The 20,954-nt window shown below is 44.6% G+C and overlaps 1 protein-coding gene across 3 annotated transcripts in view; it reads right to left on the bottom strand.

The window, feature by feature from the left end:
* LOC143348723 (lachesin) overlaps positions 1-20,954 on the bottom strand; it is a 131,421-nt gene that overhangs the window by 27,103 nt on the left and 83,364 nt on the right. For 2 of the 3 annotated variants that reach the window (XM_076779307.1, XM_076779306.1), the window contains exons 3-5: positions 16,813-16,919; positions 7,784-7,991; positions 7,271-7,432 (exon numbers count right to left, since the gene is read on the bottom strand). In XM_076779307.1, coding sequence (XP_076635422.1) covers positions 7,271-7,432; positions 7,784-7,991; positions 16,813-16,919 — 477 coding nt within the window. Of the gene's footprint in view, positions 1-7,270; positions 7,433-7,783; positions 7,992-8,170; positions 8,229-16,812; positions 16,920-20,954 lie in introns of those variants that run through there. The other variant, XM_076779308.1, reaches the window with a different exon arrangement.

Raw genomic sequence — 20,954 nt, forward strand, 5'->3', positions numbered from 1 at the left:
CGCGTCGCGTCGCGTCGCGTTCCTCTCTGCATTCCGTAACGCTCGTCACGAGTTTCCGTATAGAAAAACAAAAATCGCCATGCTAGGAACAACTTTTCTTGCGACACAGCCTGACCTTTTTAATGGGTCGATTAAACGAAACGTTAATCAGCAGTCATCGATAAAAGAATCGAGAGACCAAACAACGGAACCGTGTAATTACGTATCTACTGTAAATAAAACGTAACGGTATTAAGCGTTTTTCGTTACTAGCAAGAGTACAGAGACCTCTCATATAGGTTTGGCCAAGTCAGTGGAGAAGCAGTCGTTTGCAAGCATGATATCGAATCGCAATGCATGCTCGTTTTAGCAACGATTCCTCTCCTATTAATGTATTCGTCAATTGGCAGCGAAAACGTTTAGAAAGCGACTCGTTGAAACCTGGGATGCAGATCGATGCATCGATCTCGTCGGCTGCTAATAGCCCTTCCGAAAGTAGAATTTCAATGAAATTTTTATGACGCATAACGGCCGGCGACAGGCAAAAACTTCATTATCATGGTACCGAGTGTGTTGCGCAAAAGAATACCGGTAGAACTTGCCTCGCTTTCGTTTTTTTTTTAACTAATGTAATTTCCTGTGCATAGATTGCAATATCGTAGACGATAGATCGTGGTTCGCAACTACAACTTGTCAATTTTATTCAACTATTAATTGTTGAATTAGAAAATTTCATCAAACATCCGTAATCTAGCTTGATGGTCGTTTCGTTAATTTCGTCCGTCGCGGATAAACAATCGGAATACCATCTGAAAAAAATTTGTCGGAAGCATTAAAGAATTTCTGCGATCCTGCGGTAGCAAAGGGGTATCCACGGGACGAGGAAGAGGAAGAAGCAATCGAGAGTCGTTGGGCAATGCCTGGCTGTAAAAGGCGACGCTGACGATGCCGATAAATCTGTCCGTGATGAAATAGATGGGAAAATTGTATGGCCCGTTGGCAGGCGCGCCAACGGATCGGATTTAATGGCTATTTGCGCCCGAGTGGAAGAAACGTAAGCTTCGACGCATTCGTAGCCAGTTAGCCGTGCGCGAAGTAGATTCGTTACGAAATAGGCTGAAAGGATAAAAATAAATATCGGTCTCGACTCTCTTCTTTCTAATTCTTTATCGTTGCATCCTCGATCGATATTTCTACAGTATTATACAGTATTAAAATTGTTTCCCAGGAGGGCTGGCCGAACACTCTGCACATACCGAATATTTCACTGCGCTCTACTCTTATTAGAAATTAAACAAGATTTACCACGCAATCAGATTTCCTTTAAACACGACCGCGACCGATCCGATCGATGCGATCCTTAATCGCGATCTGATTATAGGAGAGAAGGTTCCGCTTCACCGATGCCATTGAACGCGACGAGATTGTTAAAAGTTGAATGGAAATACGCGACGAGTTTACCGCGCGGCAGAAAAAACGAGCTTCGAAATGCGTCGGACGCGTTTAAAATTTATAGTTGGTTGACAATTAAAATATAGAGCGCGACGAAAGTGCAATCGAATACCTACACAGCACATATTTGTTCAATAATATCGTACACGTTAAATCAACGTCATAAGCGTCTACACAGAGAGCGAATTTCGGTAGTATTCTCAAATATTGATCGTTCTGCCTATTAACGTTCGCGCAAACGACAACAATTCGGATTTCTCCACGCGGGACAGGACATAGTACAGAGTTAAGGGATAATATCGAACTGTCGTTCGATAGCGGCGAGGAACATTTTCATTCACCGTGCTCGCCTTCTGATTCCGTGACTTTCCGTTGTCGCGAATGCGATTAATCGAGGATGATATTTCGATGGGATCCAGCATGGGCCGCGGCGCGGCGGGACTGGTTGGTCGAAACGCGGCAACGATCCTAAAGAAATTTCGATCGGAAAGCTTAATCCGAGCTGACGTTGGATCAAAGACACGGGGCGAGTCAACATGTACTTTTTTTTATTTATCTCTCTGGTCGTATTTTCCATCTTTCGTAAATCGATATTTCGGTAGATCGGCAAAGTGCCGAGCGGGCTTGCCTCGATCATTACGCGACATTTAATTACGTCGCATGGATACCGGTCGCGATATTGCGACGCGAGTCGCGCGACGCCCGGCCAATCCCAATACAATATTGACAGGATACGCCCGGCCGGCCGGCGTACACCGATGCGTCGGTATTTACAATATGTGTAAATACACGCGAAGCGCAATAAATAGAATGAAGTATTATAGATATTGGCTGTGCCCGGATTAATCCAACCTTCTCGATGAAACCTATGTATTATATTTACACGCGTGCCGGCTGTTACTCTTCATTTTTTCAAATGGATCGTTTGCGCGTCCAGCCAGGAACACGGTTGATCGCCGGTCAATTTTTTCCTCGATTCCGTTTTACAGGTTTTTCAAGTATCTACGTCGATGGCGAAACTCGTAATGCGTCGTAGGTAGAAATAGGATTCAGCGTGAACCGATACGATCGAATAAAGTATTTCGGTGTTTGTAAATTAGTATCGTATCGAGTTGGAACGTCCGGGCACGCGGCTCGTTTTCGCCGGCCGATTTAGCCAAGTCGGTAACTTTTAACGATCCTGTAACTCGCAGCGTATACGAAATTTCATCCCTGTTCCGTGCACAGCCGCTGCTTCTATCGAACGATATTAGGTATAGGATATGCCGCTCGTTATGCATCGGCCGGATTTCCACGTCGACGAACGGCGTCAAAGTGCTGGCTTCGCTACGAGATAGACCGTGCGCACCGACACTTTGTCGGCCAAGTCCAAGTTTCCACTGCGAGTACGAGTAAGAGTATACATATACGGGTAATGGTCTTGCCTAAATTACATTCTATTACTCTAAATAGATTTCGCGATATCGGTCACCGATTCAACAACCAGTCGACGGCACGTATCGTATTTTTAATTTCCGTATCCGATGGGACGATTTGGCAGGTGGAGAAAATAGTGTGTCTTGATTGGTCGTTTCAGCGGGGTCAGCTTTGACAACCGCGACTGGAAAAAGACTCGGTAAACATGACAGGCGATTTAAAATTTCTTCCCTGGGTTTTTCCTTCGCGTTTCTCTGTTTCTCTCTTTACGTATTTCTGCTTTTTCTCGCAGCAGCGTGCTGAATGAATGCTTTGGAAACCAGAGCGGCTTTAATTAGCAGAAATTAGCGTGCTGAAAGAAAAGAATCCGTGCCGACTCCAAGACGAGAGAGAGAGAGAACCGGTTTCTTATTCTGCTCGGCAACCTAGGCTGAAGCGGTTCATCCTAGCTAGCAAGCTAAGCTCGCGTACTGCTTTTTCGGCTCTACAAGGATAGAAAAAACGTTCACGAACCGCGTACGTTTCGTCGTCGGAGAACCTCAACCCATACCTAACTCATGCGTTAACGTTTAAATTAGAGGCTAATCAACTTTTCTCGTTCGATGTAATTGAATTAATTTGAGGAAATGGCAGTCTCTACTTCCTCCTTTTCTGCGAAAATACAGCTTCCTGTATTATCTAGACAAGTCCGAAACGTTAGGATCGGCGAGTACGAATTCCAGGAACGATCGGATCCGATCCTACGTAATCTTCCAGATGGACGATTCGGTTCAACGGTGTTTACTTGCACGAAACAGGATGACGTTGAATTTCCGATAATCCAGCGAGGTTACCGCTACCTCGTGCCACGGCCAGGAAAGTTACGAGCTTTTTCCTATCTTCGGGATACGCTCGAGGATCCCTTTTTCATCGCAGTTTCGCATCCCAGCACGGTTCACGGGAACTTTGCCACGATACGGATAACGTAACTTTGCTTATCGATGCCAATCGTCGTATTCATCTTTCGTTTAAAACCTTGGTCGGTGTTGGTTTCCTGTTGCTTTACTAGTGCAACAGTAACAGTCAGACACGTACATCCGATCGATCGATCCAAGATCTTTCTTCTACGATTAATCTATGCGCATGATAGTTGGTTCGAGGTGGGAATTATTCGCAATGCGCGTTCTAAAATAATTGAAAATGCACCGATAGAGGGAACGCCATCAGGCTTTTAGGTGCATACAAGTTGCACTCGACGGAAGGACGTTTGGTCCGCAGAGCCAAACCACAGCAGCTCCGTCAACCTAACACGGTGGTCGGTTCACGTGCACGTTCCCCGTGAGCTAATGTCCGTGCCACCTGGGACATCCTGACATTCGGATGCTCCGATGTCCGGACACCAGGACGCATGGTTCTTCCCGGAGGACTGGCCCCGGATCTATACCGCCTCCCGACTGCTTTTAATCCATCTAGTTTTATGATGACACAGAGTCCACCAGGACTTTTGCAAGTCGGTCAACTTGCCCGTGGAATTACTCTACGTACTAGAAGCGGGTCGAGGTACATTAAACTTTTAACTAGATTGCGCTCGACATTGTAAGAAATTATAACGACGACACAACCGAACCGAACAAATCTTTCCATAGCAAGTTCGAACCGTCGCGTCGCAATTACTTTGCACGAACAAACAAAATAATTATTGGAAAGGAACAAAAGCATGTCTTTACGCAACAAGATAAAAATTCATTATTAGTAGGCCCCGTTTAATCTCATTTCGAAATCACCGTGAATCTTTAGTGTCTCGTGAATATTTCATGAATGTGTCATGTGTGCGCATAATTTTCGTGCCGCCGCCGCCACTGTTCCCTCATTGGGCACCGCCCACTTGTTACCCCCACTGTCGGTCCACGCTCCATTCACAGATGGCCACGTTACAGGATTCGCGCTCGAGAATCGATTCGTCTTTACAATATTTAACAACACGAATAGCGGAAACGAAAACCGTTTCGTATTTTTCAATCGAATACGATTCGAAATTCTCCTCTTCCCGAAATGCATGAAGCTTGTACACCGACACGGTGCGGAACTCGACGATTACTCGACTACGCGAGTGATTCAGATTTCTCAGAGTCGTTATCGGCAACACACTCTAGACTGAGAAACCGCTCGTTATGAACATTGTCCTTTCTCCACCATTTGCACAAATGTATCCGAGGAAATGCTGCGCACGCCGGCAACAGTCACGTCCGTGCGAACACGCAACTGCATTATTAATATAATACGGCAATGAAAGGGAACAGGCACGTGTGTGTAGGTGCGGACGCAAACGCGCACGTAAACGCGCACGTAAACGCGCACGCAAACGCGCACGCCCGCCTATACGTAAGAGAAAAAGAGATAGAAAGGAGGACTCGTACAGTTTATCGCAGTTCATTGCATTAATCCGCACACGCCTAACCCATCGGGAATTTTCTCGCGCAATGTGTGCAATTTCAACTCGGCCATCCAAGCTTAAATCTTGACGCGTAAAGTCGATAATGACGCGGTTCACGGAATAATACCAGCTCTACGATTATCAACTTATTTCCAACTTACATTAACAATTTCCTTGAACGACGAAAAATAAAATAAAATAATTGGATTAAAACGCAAACTCTAAAGTTTCATTTAAACTTGATCAAAGTTGGAAAACAATTTTTTCTAAGCATGTATCGTCTGAAAAGTAAGTCGCCACTGCTTGGAAAAACGCCATGTAAATCTCTACGTCGTATTCGCTTCGAGATTCAAAATGATTTTTCTTTAAATCGTCCTACAAACCTTTTCCCCGAAATAAAAAATGCTTAAAGTTTCGACCGATTTAAAGTGTTCCTATGGTTTTCTCCTAGGACGTATTATACTGGAGAACCCTGATTCTGCGACACAAGATTCCACAACCAATTTTTACTATTTCTATTCTAATGAAAACCAACGTTTTCTCATTACTGCTGAATTTTGTCTACTTTTTAAACAGCAGTCTTTTATGAGAGACTTTTAAATAAAACTAGCGAATAGGGTAGATTTACGCAATTATTGTGCATTAATAAAATCGTTAATACATCTCATGATGCAGAAAAAAAATGTTTTTATTTTCTTCCCCGATGTTACACACGTATGTGGGAATTGCCGTAAATGCAAAGAGTCGTACTGCGCTGCGTGCACGAACTGCATGTTATTTTAAAAATGAACGGTTGGCATGCGAGATCGCATACACGTCGCGATAGGAACGACAGATATTATTAGGAATTACGTCGTCTCGTATCGCAAAAAGATGTCGGCTAATTAAATACAATTTTACGACGTTGTTTCGTTCACGCTCTTATACGATAAAACGTTACGTAGGAGAGAAGAACGCCACGATTCGTTCATCGATTATTACCAAACGTGCTATTGTAGGAATTGGTTTGCTTTCGTTGTTCCTAGTGTACGACGTGTGTAGAATGTATCGAAAAATTAGAACCAGCTAACCGATTAACGGTATGCGTACAAACGAGAAAAAGTCTTTTGATGCGAGGCAGCCCGCTGTTAACGATCCATACACCTTTCTTTTCGCGAGGACTGTCAGACGAAGGTTCAGGATGTTTTTGTTATGAACAGAAAGGTCTAGGTGGGAGACCGAACTAACGAGTCTCTCTTAGCAGATAGCAACAGGCAGACATTCTTCCGTTGAACGAGACAACAAACAGACGTACGTAGAGATTTCCCTTAGCATTTACGTTGATTATTGAAAATTAAAAGGCTGTTGGATCGTGTCGATAATTACCGAAACGAGTAAACCAACTATGTACATATGTAACTCGTGGCAATAACAGGAGATATGTACATATATCGTGCTTGTAATTGTTAGATACCGTGTACGTTACGATTGTTAATTTTTCGATAACGGTGCAACCAAGTTGTAGCAATAAAGATTACTATTCTATTCGTCGAGCGGAATTGGCGACCGTGTAAACGAACGAGTAATTGTCGTATTACTAGTAATTTGTTGACCAGAATGGTTTTACGCGTGTTCCATGTATTAGGAAAATAACCGGAAACGCTGTCGAGGGGTTTATTGTTTGACGCGTAAAATCGATCAGAACGCAACGAACAAAAGCGATGGGACAGGCGCTGTCCGCGGAATTATTTTCGACGCCGTGCCGCGCATCGCGACGTACGATCGGTACGATTTCCTCGTACAGTCGTAGGCTGCTTCGACGTCGCGTCACACTTTCAGTTTAATCACCGGAAATGGAACGTTTGCCCCCGACGCTTTTCGCGTTTAACAGTAATCCTGGCTCCAAATTACAATTAAATACTGAAATATTCAATGTGCGCGTTTACAAATATTTACCGATCGCGAAGGGAATAATACTGCGTTTACGAATCACCAATTACGAGAGATAGTCTGAGAAATTGCCTTTCTTACCTTTCTTGTGTCGATTGATGTTTATCCCTTGCCCGTCTTCTCTCTTCCACATTAATTTTGGCGTCGGATATCCGTCCGCTTTGCACGTCAGAGTGATGTTCTGATTCTCTCGAACTGCCACTGTGCTTTCGGTGGACAACGAGTCCAATATATTCGGCGGAACTTAAAAAAAAAAGAAAAAAAAAAAGTGAAAATTATCACACAGAACATTAGGTAGATACTGGATGAAAAAATAGACGGATCATTCGACGATCAATGTGTCGAATCATTGGACGTTTCGTTATTTACCTATCGTTAACGGACGAATCATTACTATAGGTTAACGTAGAAATTAATTGTGCTTGATGCGATCTGTCTAAACGGTTCATTCACTGCGAAAACTGATTTTCCACGAATCGATCATTTTAAATAGGATTTTCGTTAAGGTGCTTATTTGTGTGATTTCAAGGTACGAAGCATTAATAATCGCATGCACGGTAGTAAACGTTCCGAAAGATGATCAAGTATGCTTACCGACGACTTGAAGGAAGCCGACCTGGGTCATCATCGGGTTTGTGTTCACTTGGCACATATAATAACCCCTGTCGCCTTGTTGCACGCTGTTTATGTGAAGCAACCAAGTTTTCTGATTGTCGTGCGATACCGTGAATCTCGGAATCTTGACGACAACGTGCTTGTGAACGGTGAGTAGCATCTGACGACCCACATGAATCCATGCAACCTGTAATCGCGAACATTTCAGTCGCACCTTTCCTCGACGAGAAGGTTATGTTGCAAGAAATAATGCAACCGACGCGGCAGATGTTCGTAAAATGAAACGGCACAAATTACGACTTGATTAATACGTTAACGAAGAAAATTCGGTGTTGTACTTGAATTACTTTTCCAATTGTTACGTACGTAGCTTGTTAATTACTATAGAACACGCGTGGTATCGTACGAGACAACTGAGAAAAATCAAGTTGGCGACGAACGTGCGAATGGTAGGTTGGTAGTATGGCGGAGTGCGTGTGGAAGAAAGGTGGTAAATGGTACCGCGAGAGAGAAACAAAAAGCGCGGGAGATTTATTCTCTGCGAAATAAGAAATAAGTAAGTGCTCGCGTAAGAAATAACCAATAATTAGTTTATATCGCGCTGTTTGTGCGAAGTAACGAAACATTCTGATTATCGTGCAATACCGTGAATCTTGGAATCTTGACGACAATGTGCTTGCAAACGACGAGTAATTCCTGACGAATCACGTAAATTCACGCAATCTTCAATCGGCACAAATTAAATGTTGCAAATTTCGGCTTGATTAATACGTTAACTAAGAAAATCCGTTGTTGTTACTGAAATTATTTTTCCGATCGTGACGTATCTTGTTAGATTGTATAGAATGCATGTCGTATTATACGAAAGTATCGAGAAAAAGCAAGTTGGCAACGAACGTGCGAATAGTGGGTTGGCAGTATGGCGGATTGTGTGCCGAGAAAAGCGCGGGGAACGGTATTGTGAGTGAGAAACGGAATGAACGGGAGATTTTTGTCGAAAAAGTAAGAAATAAGTAGGTGCTCGCGTAAGAAATAACCAATAATTAGTTTATATCGCGCTGTTTGTGCGAAGCAACGAAACATTCTGATTATCGTGCAATACCGTGAATCTTGGAATCTTGACGACAATGTGCTTGCAAACGACGAGTAATTTCTGACGAATCACGTAAATTCACGCAATCTTCAATCGGCACAAATTAAATGTTGCAAATTTCGGCTTGATTAATACGTTAACTAAGTAAATCCGTTGCTGTTACTTAAATTATTTTTTCGATCGTGACGTATCTTGTTAGATTGTATAGAATGCATGTCGTATTATACGAAAGTATCGAGAAAAAGCAAGTTGGCAACGAACGTGCGAATAGTGGGTTGGCAGTATGGCGGATTGTGTGCCGAGAAAAGCGCGGGGAACGGTATTGTGAGTGAGAAACGGAATGAACGGGAGATTTTTGTCGAAAAAGTAAGAAATAAGTAGGTGCTCGCGTAAGAAATAACCAATAATTAGTTTATATCGTGCCGTCTATGCGAAGCAACCAAGTGTTCTGATTATCGTGCAATACCGTGAATCTCGGAATCTTGACGACAACGTGCTTGCGAACGGTAAGTGAATCGTACGTGAATTCACATAACCTGCAATCGCAATTATTTCGCTCGTAATTATTCTCAACGAAAAGGTTATCTAGTAAGAACTAATGGAATCGTCGCGATTCCGGTTTGATTAATACGCTAACAAAGGAAATTCGGTGTTATTATTTAGATTATTTTTATCTAATCGCGAAGTAGGTTTCAGTTGATTTCTTTAGAATGCGTATGGTGTTATTTCTACATATGTAGCCAAGTATCTGTTTACATTCTCGAGATAATTGATACACGAACGTATAACGGTGACTGATGAATCAGTCTCGGCTTAGATAGCTGTTGTTGAATCGGTTCGATCATTGGAAAGTGCGGTGTAAATTGTTGACCTATTCGACGCGAAATTGTTCATACGCGATGAACTTTACGGTCGTCTACAGCAGCGGAAGATCCTTCGAATTTCCCCTCGTCAATGGGCCGAGAGTCATTGGACGCTCCACAAGTGGTGGAGCGCAATACGGGAACACGGCAAGTGCGCCAAGCGTCGCGTCGCCAAGCGTCGTGTCGCGTCGCGTCGCGTCACGTCGAGGCGAAAGAGAGAAAGAACGCAACCGTTAGAGGGAGTGCAACGACAGCCTCGGCGTAACAGGGCTGCATCAGAAATCCTATGAACAAACATTATTACGACCGTATTTTACGCTCCGCTGGGCTAACGTTCCCCTAACTAAGCTCATTCCACGACAAAGCTTATGCACTTTCGAGGATTTCTGGGTTAAACTGCCTGCCCCTCGGCTCTTCGGCCCCTCGGCCCGAGCCCAGCCCCTTCCGCGCCCCTTTCGCGGCTCTGCCGTGGCTCTGCCGTGCTCCCGGCTGGCACTTGTTCTTTTTCATTTCCTTGGCAACGCTCGAGAACGCTCGGTTGCGCGAAAGCGCCACTTTTCCTCATTTTTACTTTCTGCCACTTTCGGCGTATCTCGCCAACCTAACGCAGCAACAACTTCTCGTGCGCTTGTCGGCGATGAATTATGGCAGGCTGCCCTTCCCTTCCCTTCCCAACGCACCGCGCCACGCCGCTGCGCTGCTCATCTTCAACATTTGCCCAAACCTTTTCTCGAGTTTCTCGTACTCGAGGATTTCTTTGTTTATCGCACCACGCTACGATATATGCTATGCGTTTATCGGGCCGTAAAAAATAATCGGATCGCGTGATATGAAATCCGTCGATCGGTCGCGTAAAACATCGCGAGCTATCTAGGTATACAATGTAGTATTTTGTCGATTTCTCCATCTGTCTACTATTATACATATGTAGAAAGTTGCGCGTATTAGAGCGTTCGTTGTTTCCCGTCCTGGTTTCCGTAAATATTCCTCTTGGCGTACGGTTAATAGATAAATAATTTCCCTCGCTGAGATTACTCGTAGGGCAGAGATTAAATAGCGCGGCACACGATCGACGTACTGGTTTTATTTAATTTAGGAAAACTCGATCGTATCGAGGCGCAATATCGTCGATCCGATTCGTTGATCTAATTTGTCGAAAGGATCAAAGGAAAGTGGGTAAACCAGTTGCTAGATAGTGGAAGGAACGTCATATCCGGGGAGATTAGACCGTAGTCGAACTCTCGGTTAATCCTTGGTTTCGGATATAGCCGCGCATCGTTCTCTGTGCAACGCGTTTTAGGAAAGTTGGCCGCGTTGAAATTTTCACCGAAAATCCCGCCGATCGTTTCCGTTGATTGCATTAATCGCGTTACAGGGTGAAAATGTAACGTTTCGTAGAATAAAGATACCTGGTCTGTACGCGTATCAGTAAAAATGGATATTTTTAATTGTAAAGGTATGTAGTCTGGTTGTGGGTGACGCGTAATGGTAAAGGCGACGCTGTATTGGCCTTTAAACAGTCTCGAGGAAAAGCTCGTGCCGCCAGCGGCCTCGATTGAAATCCCTGGCACTGGTACAAAGTCAGGCTTAACTGGTACCGTGACGGTGCTTTTATACCGAGTGGAAAAAGCGCTATTCCGATCCGGTGGATCTTTTTTTGCGCGACAAACAACGAGTCGGAGGATCATTGTTACGATATAACTTTTCTAAAAATCGGTCGTGCTCTTGTTTGGAAACTAAATTTTTCATTCTCGACGATATTGTATTTATTCGAATAGGTGTAATACCATGAGTCGTACTCGGTAAACCGTGGATAGTCGTAAATTGTATTTCCTGCGTTTGGCGAGCTTCTGAAATGCATTAAGACGACCAAGATTTTCGTATCGGACGTCTCGTCAGAATAACTCGTAATTTTGCCGGAAATACGAATCGCCGCGCCGGCGACAGTAATTATCCGTTGACAGCTGGCATTCTACGCGCTAGGTATACCGAGTCACGTGCTCTCTTAACGTCAGAAACTCGCTGCAGAATTTACAGTTTGCTTTAAATACGTGCTCGAAGAACCGTGTCTCGTATGCCCCGATGCTGATTTGCCGTCAGAATTTGCAACACCGCTGTTCCAGTCGTTGAAACTGCTTGAACGCGTTCTAGGTGACAGCCAGTCCAGCTAGGGAAGAAGGAGTCTGTCCAATATCTAGGATCGAGATATGTATAATACTCGAAGGAATACTTTGTTCTGTCGCGTGATCGAAATTGTCTCGTAAGCTACACCAAGTCTACATATTTGAGAAACTTGCACGCGTCGATCGAATTGGCGGTCTCGTAAACGATACACTCAGAACGCTCTCTTGTCGTTCGAGTGTCGTTAGAGCAACCGAATAGCAACGTGCTGCTGGGACAATGGCCGCGGGGCAAACATCAAAAGCGCACCGACACCACAGATGGCTGTTGGATAAACCAACGCAGGAAGACGCTACGCGTATCGTGCCACGAAAAGAAACCACGAAACGAAGAATTTGATTCAGGATCTAAAGGAGATGAGACACGCTTAGTCAGAGGCAAACGAATACGTTAGAGGATACTCGAAACAATCCTCGCGGAAGAAGGCTAATTTCATTGCCGTTTAAATATTTTACCACGATCAGCATCGTTGAGAAACAGTATGATTTACAAAAAGAAAATAACGAATTCGCGTTAAATATTTGGTAACTTTGTAATAAAAGGAAAAAACGGTATTTGCGTCTCGGATAACATTAGATACGGACGCAAAGTTGCCGTAGAATGGAAAAAGAAATAATAGTTGAAGCTTAGGCGAGCTTCCTGAACAATCGACCACCCGTTGTACAATTTAATTAACTTCCGCCGTCCCTGGGACAGAGAAGGAGAAAAATGGGTAAAAAGGTAACGGAGTGGCTCGAGAGCATAACGAGAGAGAATGCTGGATGATGCCAGGGAACACCGGGAATAGAGAAACAGCGAGAGCGGAAGCGGAACAAGGAGAGAAAGAAAAAGGTCGGAGCGGTGTCGTTCCGAGGACAGGGTAGCGTTTAGCATCGAGGAGAGTTGCCCGTTTTAATCAAGTTTGCAAAAATATTCCCGACGTTTGACGACGCTCGGTCATTAGGCCGAGCTTGATTTCCCACAAGGTCGTTTTTCTATTTCTCTACGATGCGGTGTTTAGCTTTAACGCTTATCCGTCGGTCGGCGTCTTTACGATAGGATCCATTCGAGAAACAGATATTTGTATCATCACCGAGACGTTTATCAATTCTTCCTTTGCCTTGGGAAATATTAGACATGTTTCGTCGGCCTTTTATTAAATGTGAGCATAAATGTTATCCGGAGGCGTGTTGGTGGCGATCGTCGATGATGGCGCGGCGCGGCGCGGCGGTCGCAATCGTCGGATCTCGAGCACGAGAGCTAACTCGACGATTTATCGAAGCGGTAATTAAAAATAATTTCAGGGATCGCGAGATCCGACACGGCATATCCACCGAGCAGCGTGGCGTGGCGCGGCGTGGCGCGGCGTGGCGCGGCGCCGACGCTTGACGCACTCGCTGGTAATCCGGTTAGCAAATTAATTATTAAATTCATTTCCTAATTAGGTAATTACCGAGAGCACTCGAGCGTGCTGCCTCAACTTTTGCTCCCGGAAGGGCCTGCTGCCAGCTAGCTTTCCGCAGCGTGTTCGCCCCCGCGAATAATGGACGAACGGCAAAAGTTCTTTCCGTGGTCGAGGGGTAAGTACGATTTGCAATATCTTGGGGAAACGACCACCGCGACTTACGAATCCGGAAATTTACGAAATCTCACGAGACATTCAATACCTAATTTCTCTAAATACCTACATATGTACATCTATCCGGAGAGAACTGTCAGTTTCGCGATCGACCTCTTTACGGTCCGAATAATTGCAATTGTCGCATCGCGTTCAACGATGATATTCTACCTTGGCTGCTTTTTCGCTTCTGACCTCCGAATCCCTACGTAACGCGTGCAATTTTTTCCAATTTACCACCTTGTACAACGAGCCTCTGTCAGAGTCGCGTTTCTAGCAATTTTTTCAACAAAGTGCTGCAGCAATTCATCCTACCGTTATTCGAAAGAGTTCCTTTTTAATTCCCTTCTGGAACAATACCGCCGGCTTCCTGGCATAATTAAATCTAGAAAAATTTACAAAATCGTACGGTTTTTTCGAGTTAGCCAGACATCGAGTACTATGTCGGGGATCCGAGTTAGATCGAGCTAGAGAGAGAAAAGGGCTACGCGAAAGGGGTTAGAGAGAGCTTTGACACCCCTGTAGATGGAATATTCCGATGCGTTGATCAAAGAGCTCGAGCAACTTTCCGTCCGAAACTCTGTATTTGTTTAACGTCACTGTCAGATATTCCAGTCGCAGCACGTGCATTTCAAATTCGAGAAGAAAGCAGCAATTCGCGGTCAAACGTACGACCGATCGTCGTTTCTTTCGGTATCGAGGAAGAACATCGTACAAGAGTATTCAAAATGAACAAACGGTAAACAAGGAATGAATTTCCAAGAGGGGAAATTTTCTTTTCATCGCTCGAACGAGAACAATAGAGTAATGAAATGTTGGAAATTTCTAGATGAAACTAAAGCTTAGAATCCTGTAGAATATTTCAAATACCTTGTTTTCGGTGTACGCTGTCGATGTTATTTTCTCTCGACCGTCGCGTTGAATGAATATTCAGTTTCAATGTTTTCCTTTCTATTCCGCACGCGTGGAAAAAGACCGTTCCTTGTCATTGTTTACTCGAATGAAATTTTCGGAACGATAATTATGGCACTTTAGCGAATCGCGGTAAATTTAGGTAATATTTCGTGTTGCGAGCCGCTCGTAAAGGGATTCGTAAATTTTTTTTTACATTTAATTCCGTGGAATACCGTGCAGCCAGACGTATTTGATGCCGTACCGATGTTCGATTAACGTTTCGAAGCGTTTCGAATGAATCAAAGCTCGGCCTATCGTAAATCAATCACAGCTAATTTACCATCGCTATTATTACCTTGTGTAATAAATTTCGTTCATCGAGCCATTTTTTATCGATTCATCGTTATTCCCAATATTCAGTCTCTATCATTTCTCGTTTGCATACGAGGTAATTATTTATCCTGCGAGCATTCAACTTCCTGATCGATGAAAAATCGGTTCGCGCGGCTTTCCGAATACGAATCCACGCTCGAAATTACCACGGATACGGATTTCTATCTTTAAACACCAAACAATTTACGATACTTGGCAACATTTTTATCTTAATGAAAATTTCGACCAACAGATAACTATTGGAACGAAGCTTTTAAATTAAGAGTAACGTTCCGTCGCTAACTAACCGCGCATACGTAGAACCAAAGAAGAATTTTTTATAATTCGCTTGATCCAGTTTTATGAAAGACGAGGCGAGCGTTACGACGACGACGACGACGACGACGATAAAGCTTAAGCCCGGCCACGTTTACAGCTTCGTCCATGTTTTCACAAACTCATAAACATGCTTGTTCGCTGGTACGTCGCGGGGATAAAATTCCGAGCTTTTCATTCGATTCAAAGCGCGATTGTACACGATGCACTTAACGGGCCGTCGCGAATCAGTTTCAGTTACATCAGGCCCGAAAGTGCTTTCTTGCTTTTAAACGGTGGACGAGATGCACCGATGCATCGCGTCGCGTCGCGTCGCGTCGCGTCGCGTTGAAATTCGAACCACCCTGTATGCGTTTGGGAGAAACAGTAGCGAGAAAGAGCGAAATTCGCCAAGGATACCACCGCCTATAAACGAATTTATGACACGTTCCTTTGTCCTTTGTGGACACGCTGATGCGTATTTTATTGGCATTTGAAAAACGAAGCCGGTGCAGCGAAATGGTGGAGATACTCCAACGATGGAATATGCGAATTGAAACCGTGGTGATAGCGTGAAGCGCGATTTGAAAATTATTTAACCGAGTTTTCGCCTACTACGTCTTTTGCTCTTACGTCTTATCTTGATCGTTTTCTTCTAAAATCGCTTCTAAAACGCTTCTCGTTTAATGATTTACGATCGCGAAAACGTAAATGGTAAAATATTCTGAAACACGGTGTCTGCGATTTAAACATTCCTCGGGATTTTGCTTCATCTTTTTCCCCTCGGCGTTCCTTTTTCTCATCGATGGCCGCGCGCGCGTCTATCGGCGTACGAGCGACCCTACCTAGCTTGTTTTTTCGTGCATTAATCGCCGCGAATCGTCGTTTCAACGATCGTTTTCCAAGATTCCTGCGGCTCGACGATTCGTTCCATGTCGGTTGGACAAACTCCTCTTTTTACATTGTTTTCTATTAATAGACTGGGAGAATTACCCTTCTGAAATTGAACAAAGCCCCGGCCCCATTGTTTCCGAATCCGTGTACATATTTGCGTTTTCGATTTTTCGCCTCGCCTCGCGGCCTCCCGTTTTCAGCGAATCCGTCGTTAAGTGATTTATTAACGAATCGCAATCTCGAATATTTAATATCGTTTCGATCTTGTTTTATTTCGATAACGTTTGCTAGAGTTTATTTCCTATCTGTGGCATCGTACTGTTTTATTAACTCGAATAATATTATTTTGCTTTCGTTGCGATATTTTCTTGGAGTAGAAACGTACGAAACCGCGCGAAGAATCGATACATCGGAAGCAGATACCGTAAATATTTCAGAACGGCTCCACGGCAGCCGGGGTGTTACAATGTCTGCAGCGGCATTTATTATTTACTCACGGCGCGGCGGCGGGGCATTGCGTAATAACGGAGCCTTGGACGCAGGTTACGTAAGCACAAAGTCCTGGCTGCATACTGCATATCGTCGAACGCCGCGCGAAACAGTTTACGTTTAAAAAATACTTTTATCGTCGAATCAAGTTATTAAATAGAGAAATAAAGCTCGAAGCGCGAAATGAACATTTTTAACGCGTCCCTGAATTCTTGCCTATTATGTATTTCGATACGTGCACGCCTCGAATTTAATTGATATTTTTAATTGGAAAGTATGCGTATTTAGATAGATTGTTCGATTTAATTACCTTGTAATTACCGAGGTTTTCGACGACACAGGGTAGGCTGACGTCTCTCCCCAGTGGCACCGTGACATTCGGTATTGGCTCGGCAAACATTGGTTGATCCGACAGAGCTACACAGATTAATTAAAGAACACTTTGTTAGTTCCAGGCGTTGATTCAGTTTTTCGTTATTTGTGGTTAGTTTCGTTATTACTGGCACAATATTTGCATCGCTGTGATCGTTAAATGATCCAAGGTTCGCGTAAAGTCGCTCGAGGGTCAAAGAATCCGTCTCTTACTGGAACATTTCACGTCAGCGTCGGGCGTTGGGCGTCGGGCGTCGGGCGTCGAGCGTCGAGCGTCGGGCATCGGGCATCGGGCGCCTCGACCTACATAAATAGAAGACACGACCAAGCGAACGAGTACAAGCTTCCAAAGAAGACGAGCAGGAAAAGGAAAAGGAAAAGGAAGAGGAAGAGGAAGAGGAAGAGGAAGAGGATCACCGCGAGTCACACCAGTCGAGAAACCCTTTGGGAAAGTTTTAGGATTGGTCAAGGGTGAAGTAAGAGGGCAGTTGGTTGATCGCTCGACTGGAAGAGGGAAGCCCACGATTCCATTTCTTGACTGTATTTATCGGAAGCGTAGCTAGAGAGCAAAAGCAAGACGACACTGCATACCGCCGGAAACTTACATCATCGAGATTTTGCGATAAACGAGCCAAGCGTCGTATTTTCAAAATCGAAACACGGAATAAAAGTCGAATTGGGCTCTAGTCTAATGACTCTGGATTGCCATTATTTATGTAGGTAATTATCTGGCATACTTGTCGATGGCTCGGTGTCGCTACAGCCGCTGGTAAGACGAATATGGTTCGTCGGACACAAAAAGTGACCGGAAAAAATAGGTGCACGAGCTGTCCAGACACATACGCGTGGATGATCTCTCTTGTCCCCGTACCAAACACAGTTGCAGACCCGGACTACTTTTTCTACCTGTCGTTGGAGAATCCTCTCGGCGAGGATTACGTAACCGAGAAACTATACAATGCGCTCAGGTAAAACAATGACCGAACGATTTCACCGATGAAATTGTCAGTCGCAGCGCGCGGCTCGCAATTTCCTGGTCGATTTAAAATGACAACTGGCCGTTGCGTTGCGCTGCGCTGCGACGCGACCCAACTCATTTCGAGACCTGAAAACGATGGCCGTTCCAGGGGAGAATCTGAAACTGTTTCGATGCCTGATCACCCTGCGAATCATTCCCTCTGACAACTTTATCCTCCCTCCTTTCGCGACGAATAAACTAGCTAGTAATGGACAGCAGACGGTCCATTAAAATGTTCCAAGAAGAAATCGACGCGTACGCAACGGTTCAAACAAAGTGGAAAAGAAATTAGGAAAAATTTGAAACTTTCTGAACGTTGAAATACCTCTCTTAAGAGCTCTCTCTCGACGAAGGCGGTATATTAACGAGCAGCGTAGAGAGTAAGCTGAAAAGAGAGCGGTTTTCGCGCGGAGCTCGAACGAAAAGCAAAGAGCTAGAGCAAACTTGTTGAATAATCAATGTGTACAGAACACCGATGGTGGCACTTACTTTACGACGAACGTTCGTTCAATAATGAACTTTGAGAACCGCTTGGACGTTGAACGGCTGTTGCTCGCGTATATTTAATTCGTTACTTATCTCTAGGACCACTCGCTTAAATCGGTCTTTCGAGTCGATTAATCCAAGCAACTACTTTGACCAAACGATGCGCCAACGAAAACGCATTCGGCAGTTTGATGGACCATTGTAAAGGAAAGTCTGCTTGTTATTTCGAAATGCAACCGACAATAATTTCCTCGGTGCTCGCGTCTCTAACGATAAAGGTTTAAGACGCGGGGCGAGGCGAACCGTTCGCATGAATTGATCGAGGAAAAGTTGCTGGTTCGACGACGCGGATGCGATTACGGCACACGAAATCTCTTTGGTCGACGCGACGATCATCGAAGAAACTGCGGAAGAATGCCTCGAGTTGTCCGCTGTTCTGAAACTCGGGCGAAAGCCTCTTTTCAAAAGGGGCTTTTGATGTGGGTAACGACGTTTACGAGGCGACGAGGACTCAACGAAACACGCGACAACTCCAACTTTCGAGGAGATTGTACGAGTTTCAATTAACGTCTCGAGTAACGCGAGCAACGCGAGCAACGCGAGCAACGCTTCGTCCGCGTTTCTTTCCGTTCGAAGAACCTGTCGTTCTTTCGAGTAGCAATCTTATCTTTCCCATCTGATTACGATGGCGTATGCCAACGATCTATACATATTTACTAATCGCATCCAGCGAGTTAGCGTATCTTTGATTATCGAGTTGAACGGAAATAGAACGAAGGATAAGATATCCCTGTTTACGAATTTGAACAGAAACTATCAGAACGAGGCGGAATTCCAAGTTAATTGCAGCTGCTCGCCTCGAAGCTTTCGCACCGATCGCGGTGCAATTGTACCGCGATGAATGCGAATGAATAGTTGAATGTCTCCGTTTCCTCGGTGGCCCCGTTATCGACATCCTGCCGACTGTATTATGCGCGTTCCTCGACGTGACCAGCGAGTTACGTTTCTCAGGATCCGCAAACCGCGATCACCGACTCTATTGCTTCCAACTAAGCGTTGTAGTTTGAAAATATTGCTCGTCAACATATTTTCCTGTCAACGCACCAAAATCTATACCGTCTCTGTACGTAGATGGTCGATTTTATTTCGCGGGTAGAGCGCCGTGGGCGCGTTACATGCCGTTCGCGTACAAAAGTTGAACCTTTCGAATCGACAAATTGATACTGGAAAAAAGAGCATCGTTCCGTGATATTTTAAAATAAAAATTCGTTTGACAATCCGTTGCTCGGTCGTCCCTTTTTAGTTTTTAAAATCCAGCACGTATTTTCCCAGCGGTATTTTTTCCAAAGCGTCGAGTCGCGTCGAGTCGCGTCGAGTCGCGCCGAGTCGTGCCGAGTCGCGCTGCACAGATTGGTCAGCTTCCACGTACAATATCAGCGGCAGAAACGTTGCGGCCATTTTTTTCCGATTCGTCCAACGAAAGCGCGAACAACATTGTATAAGAAGAAAATAAGTCTGACTACTCGTGTACAACTGTACAAGACAACGTGTAAGTTAATCGGTTACTTTGCCTAGCTTACATCGATACGTTTGCGTCAATAGCAGGGACTTTGTTTTTATGGGATTTGGCCTAGGAGCGGAACGAGCAAAGATACTTGATCGTAATCGTGTGCCATTTATCCGAACGTAACGCATTCTCCCAACAAGTAGGAAATTATTGAATTCGTTCGACGAGAAAGACTAATCCATCGAACCGACACTCGTCGACAGATATTATCTTCGTATGCCTGATACAGGAAAATGGTTGTCGCCTGCAAACCAGACTTGGATTCTGTTCTCGTCATCGGTGAAAGTTCCAGTCCAAGTGGAGCACCCCTTCATCCAAGTTGCTTCGACTATGGAAGAAAGAACAGGATGATTCCCCTCGGAGCAGTCTGTCAGATGCAGAAGGCGCGTTAAGAACCGTGGATGCCCACAGACCGATCATCCAGAGCTCCGACTTTACGCTCTGCTCTTCTTAACGAACGGGATTCACGTTCTCTCCTTCTCTCGTACCTTCGATGAGCGATCGAATCGCGATAAATCCGAGCGAGGATAGAGCACTCGGTCCGCGGCCATTGTAAAAGTACTCTCGTGTCCCCGAAACTAGTTTAGGAAAGACGGTCGATGGCATTTCTTCGGCCGACGAAACGGTAACTTGAAAATATTTCTGTCAACGTGTCCAGTCGAATGCTAACGATGTTAGTCGAACGGTTTTATCGAAACACGACCGAGTTTCATCGAGAGAGGTCAAGGCTATAAACGATAAATTGTATAAGACGCGGGGTGGAAACTGTTCAACTACGGCATCAATTGCTCCGAATGGATATAAAAAGAAATTACTGGCCATACTGCTCAGACGCACTTGGAAACTCCCGATGCTTTTCTTCTTCCCCCCTACGAGCCATTATATTCGCGTTCTTCGCTCTCTTTTACTTTCTTCCGCGCGACTCTTTCGACTTTGTTCTCGATCTTTCCATCGGCTTGGCTGCTCCGCCCTTATAACCTGATTTACAGGTGTCTCTCGCAGATATGGA

The sequence above is a fragment of the Colletes latitarsis genome, chromosome 12 (assembly GCF_051014445.1).
Source record: "Colletes latitarsis isolate SP2378_abdomen chromosome 12, iyColLati1, whole genome shotgun sequence".
NCBI lineage: Eukaryota > Metazoa > Arthropoda > Insecta > Hymenoptera > Colletidae > Colletes > Colletes latitarsis.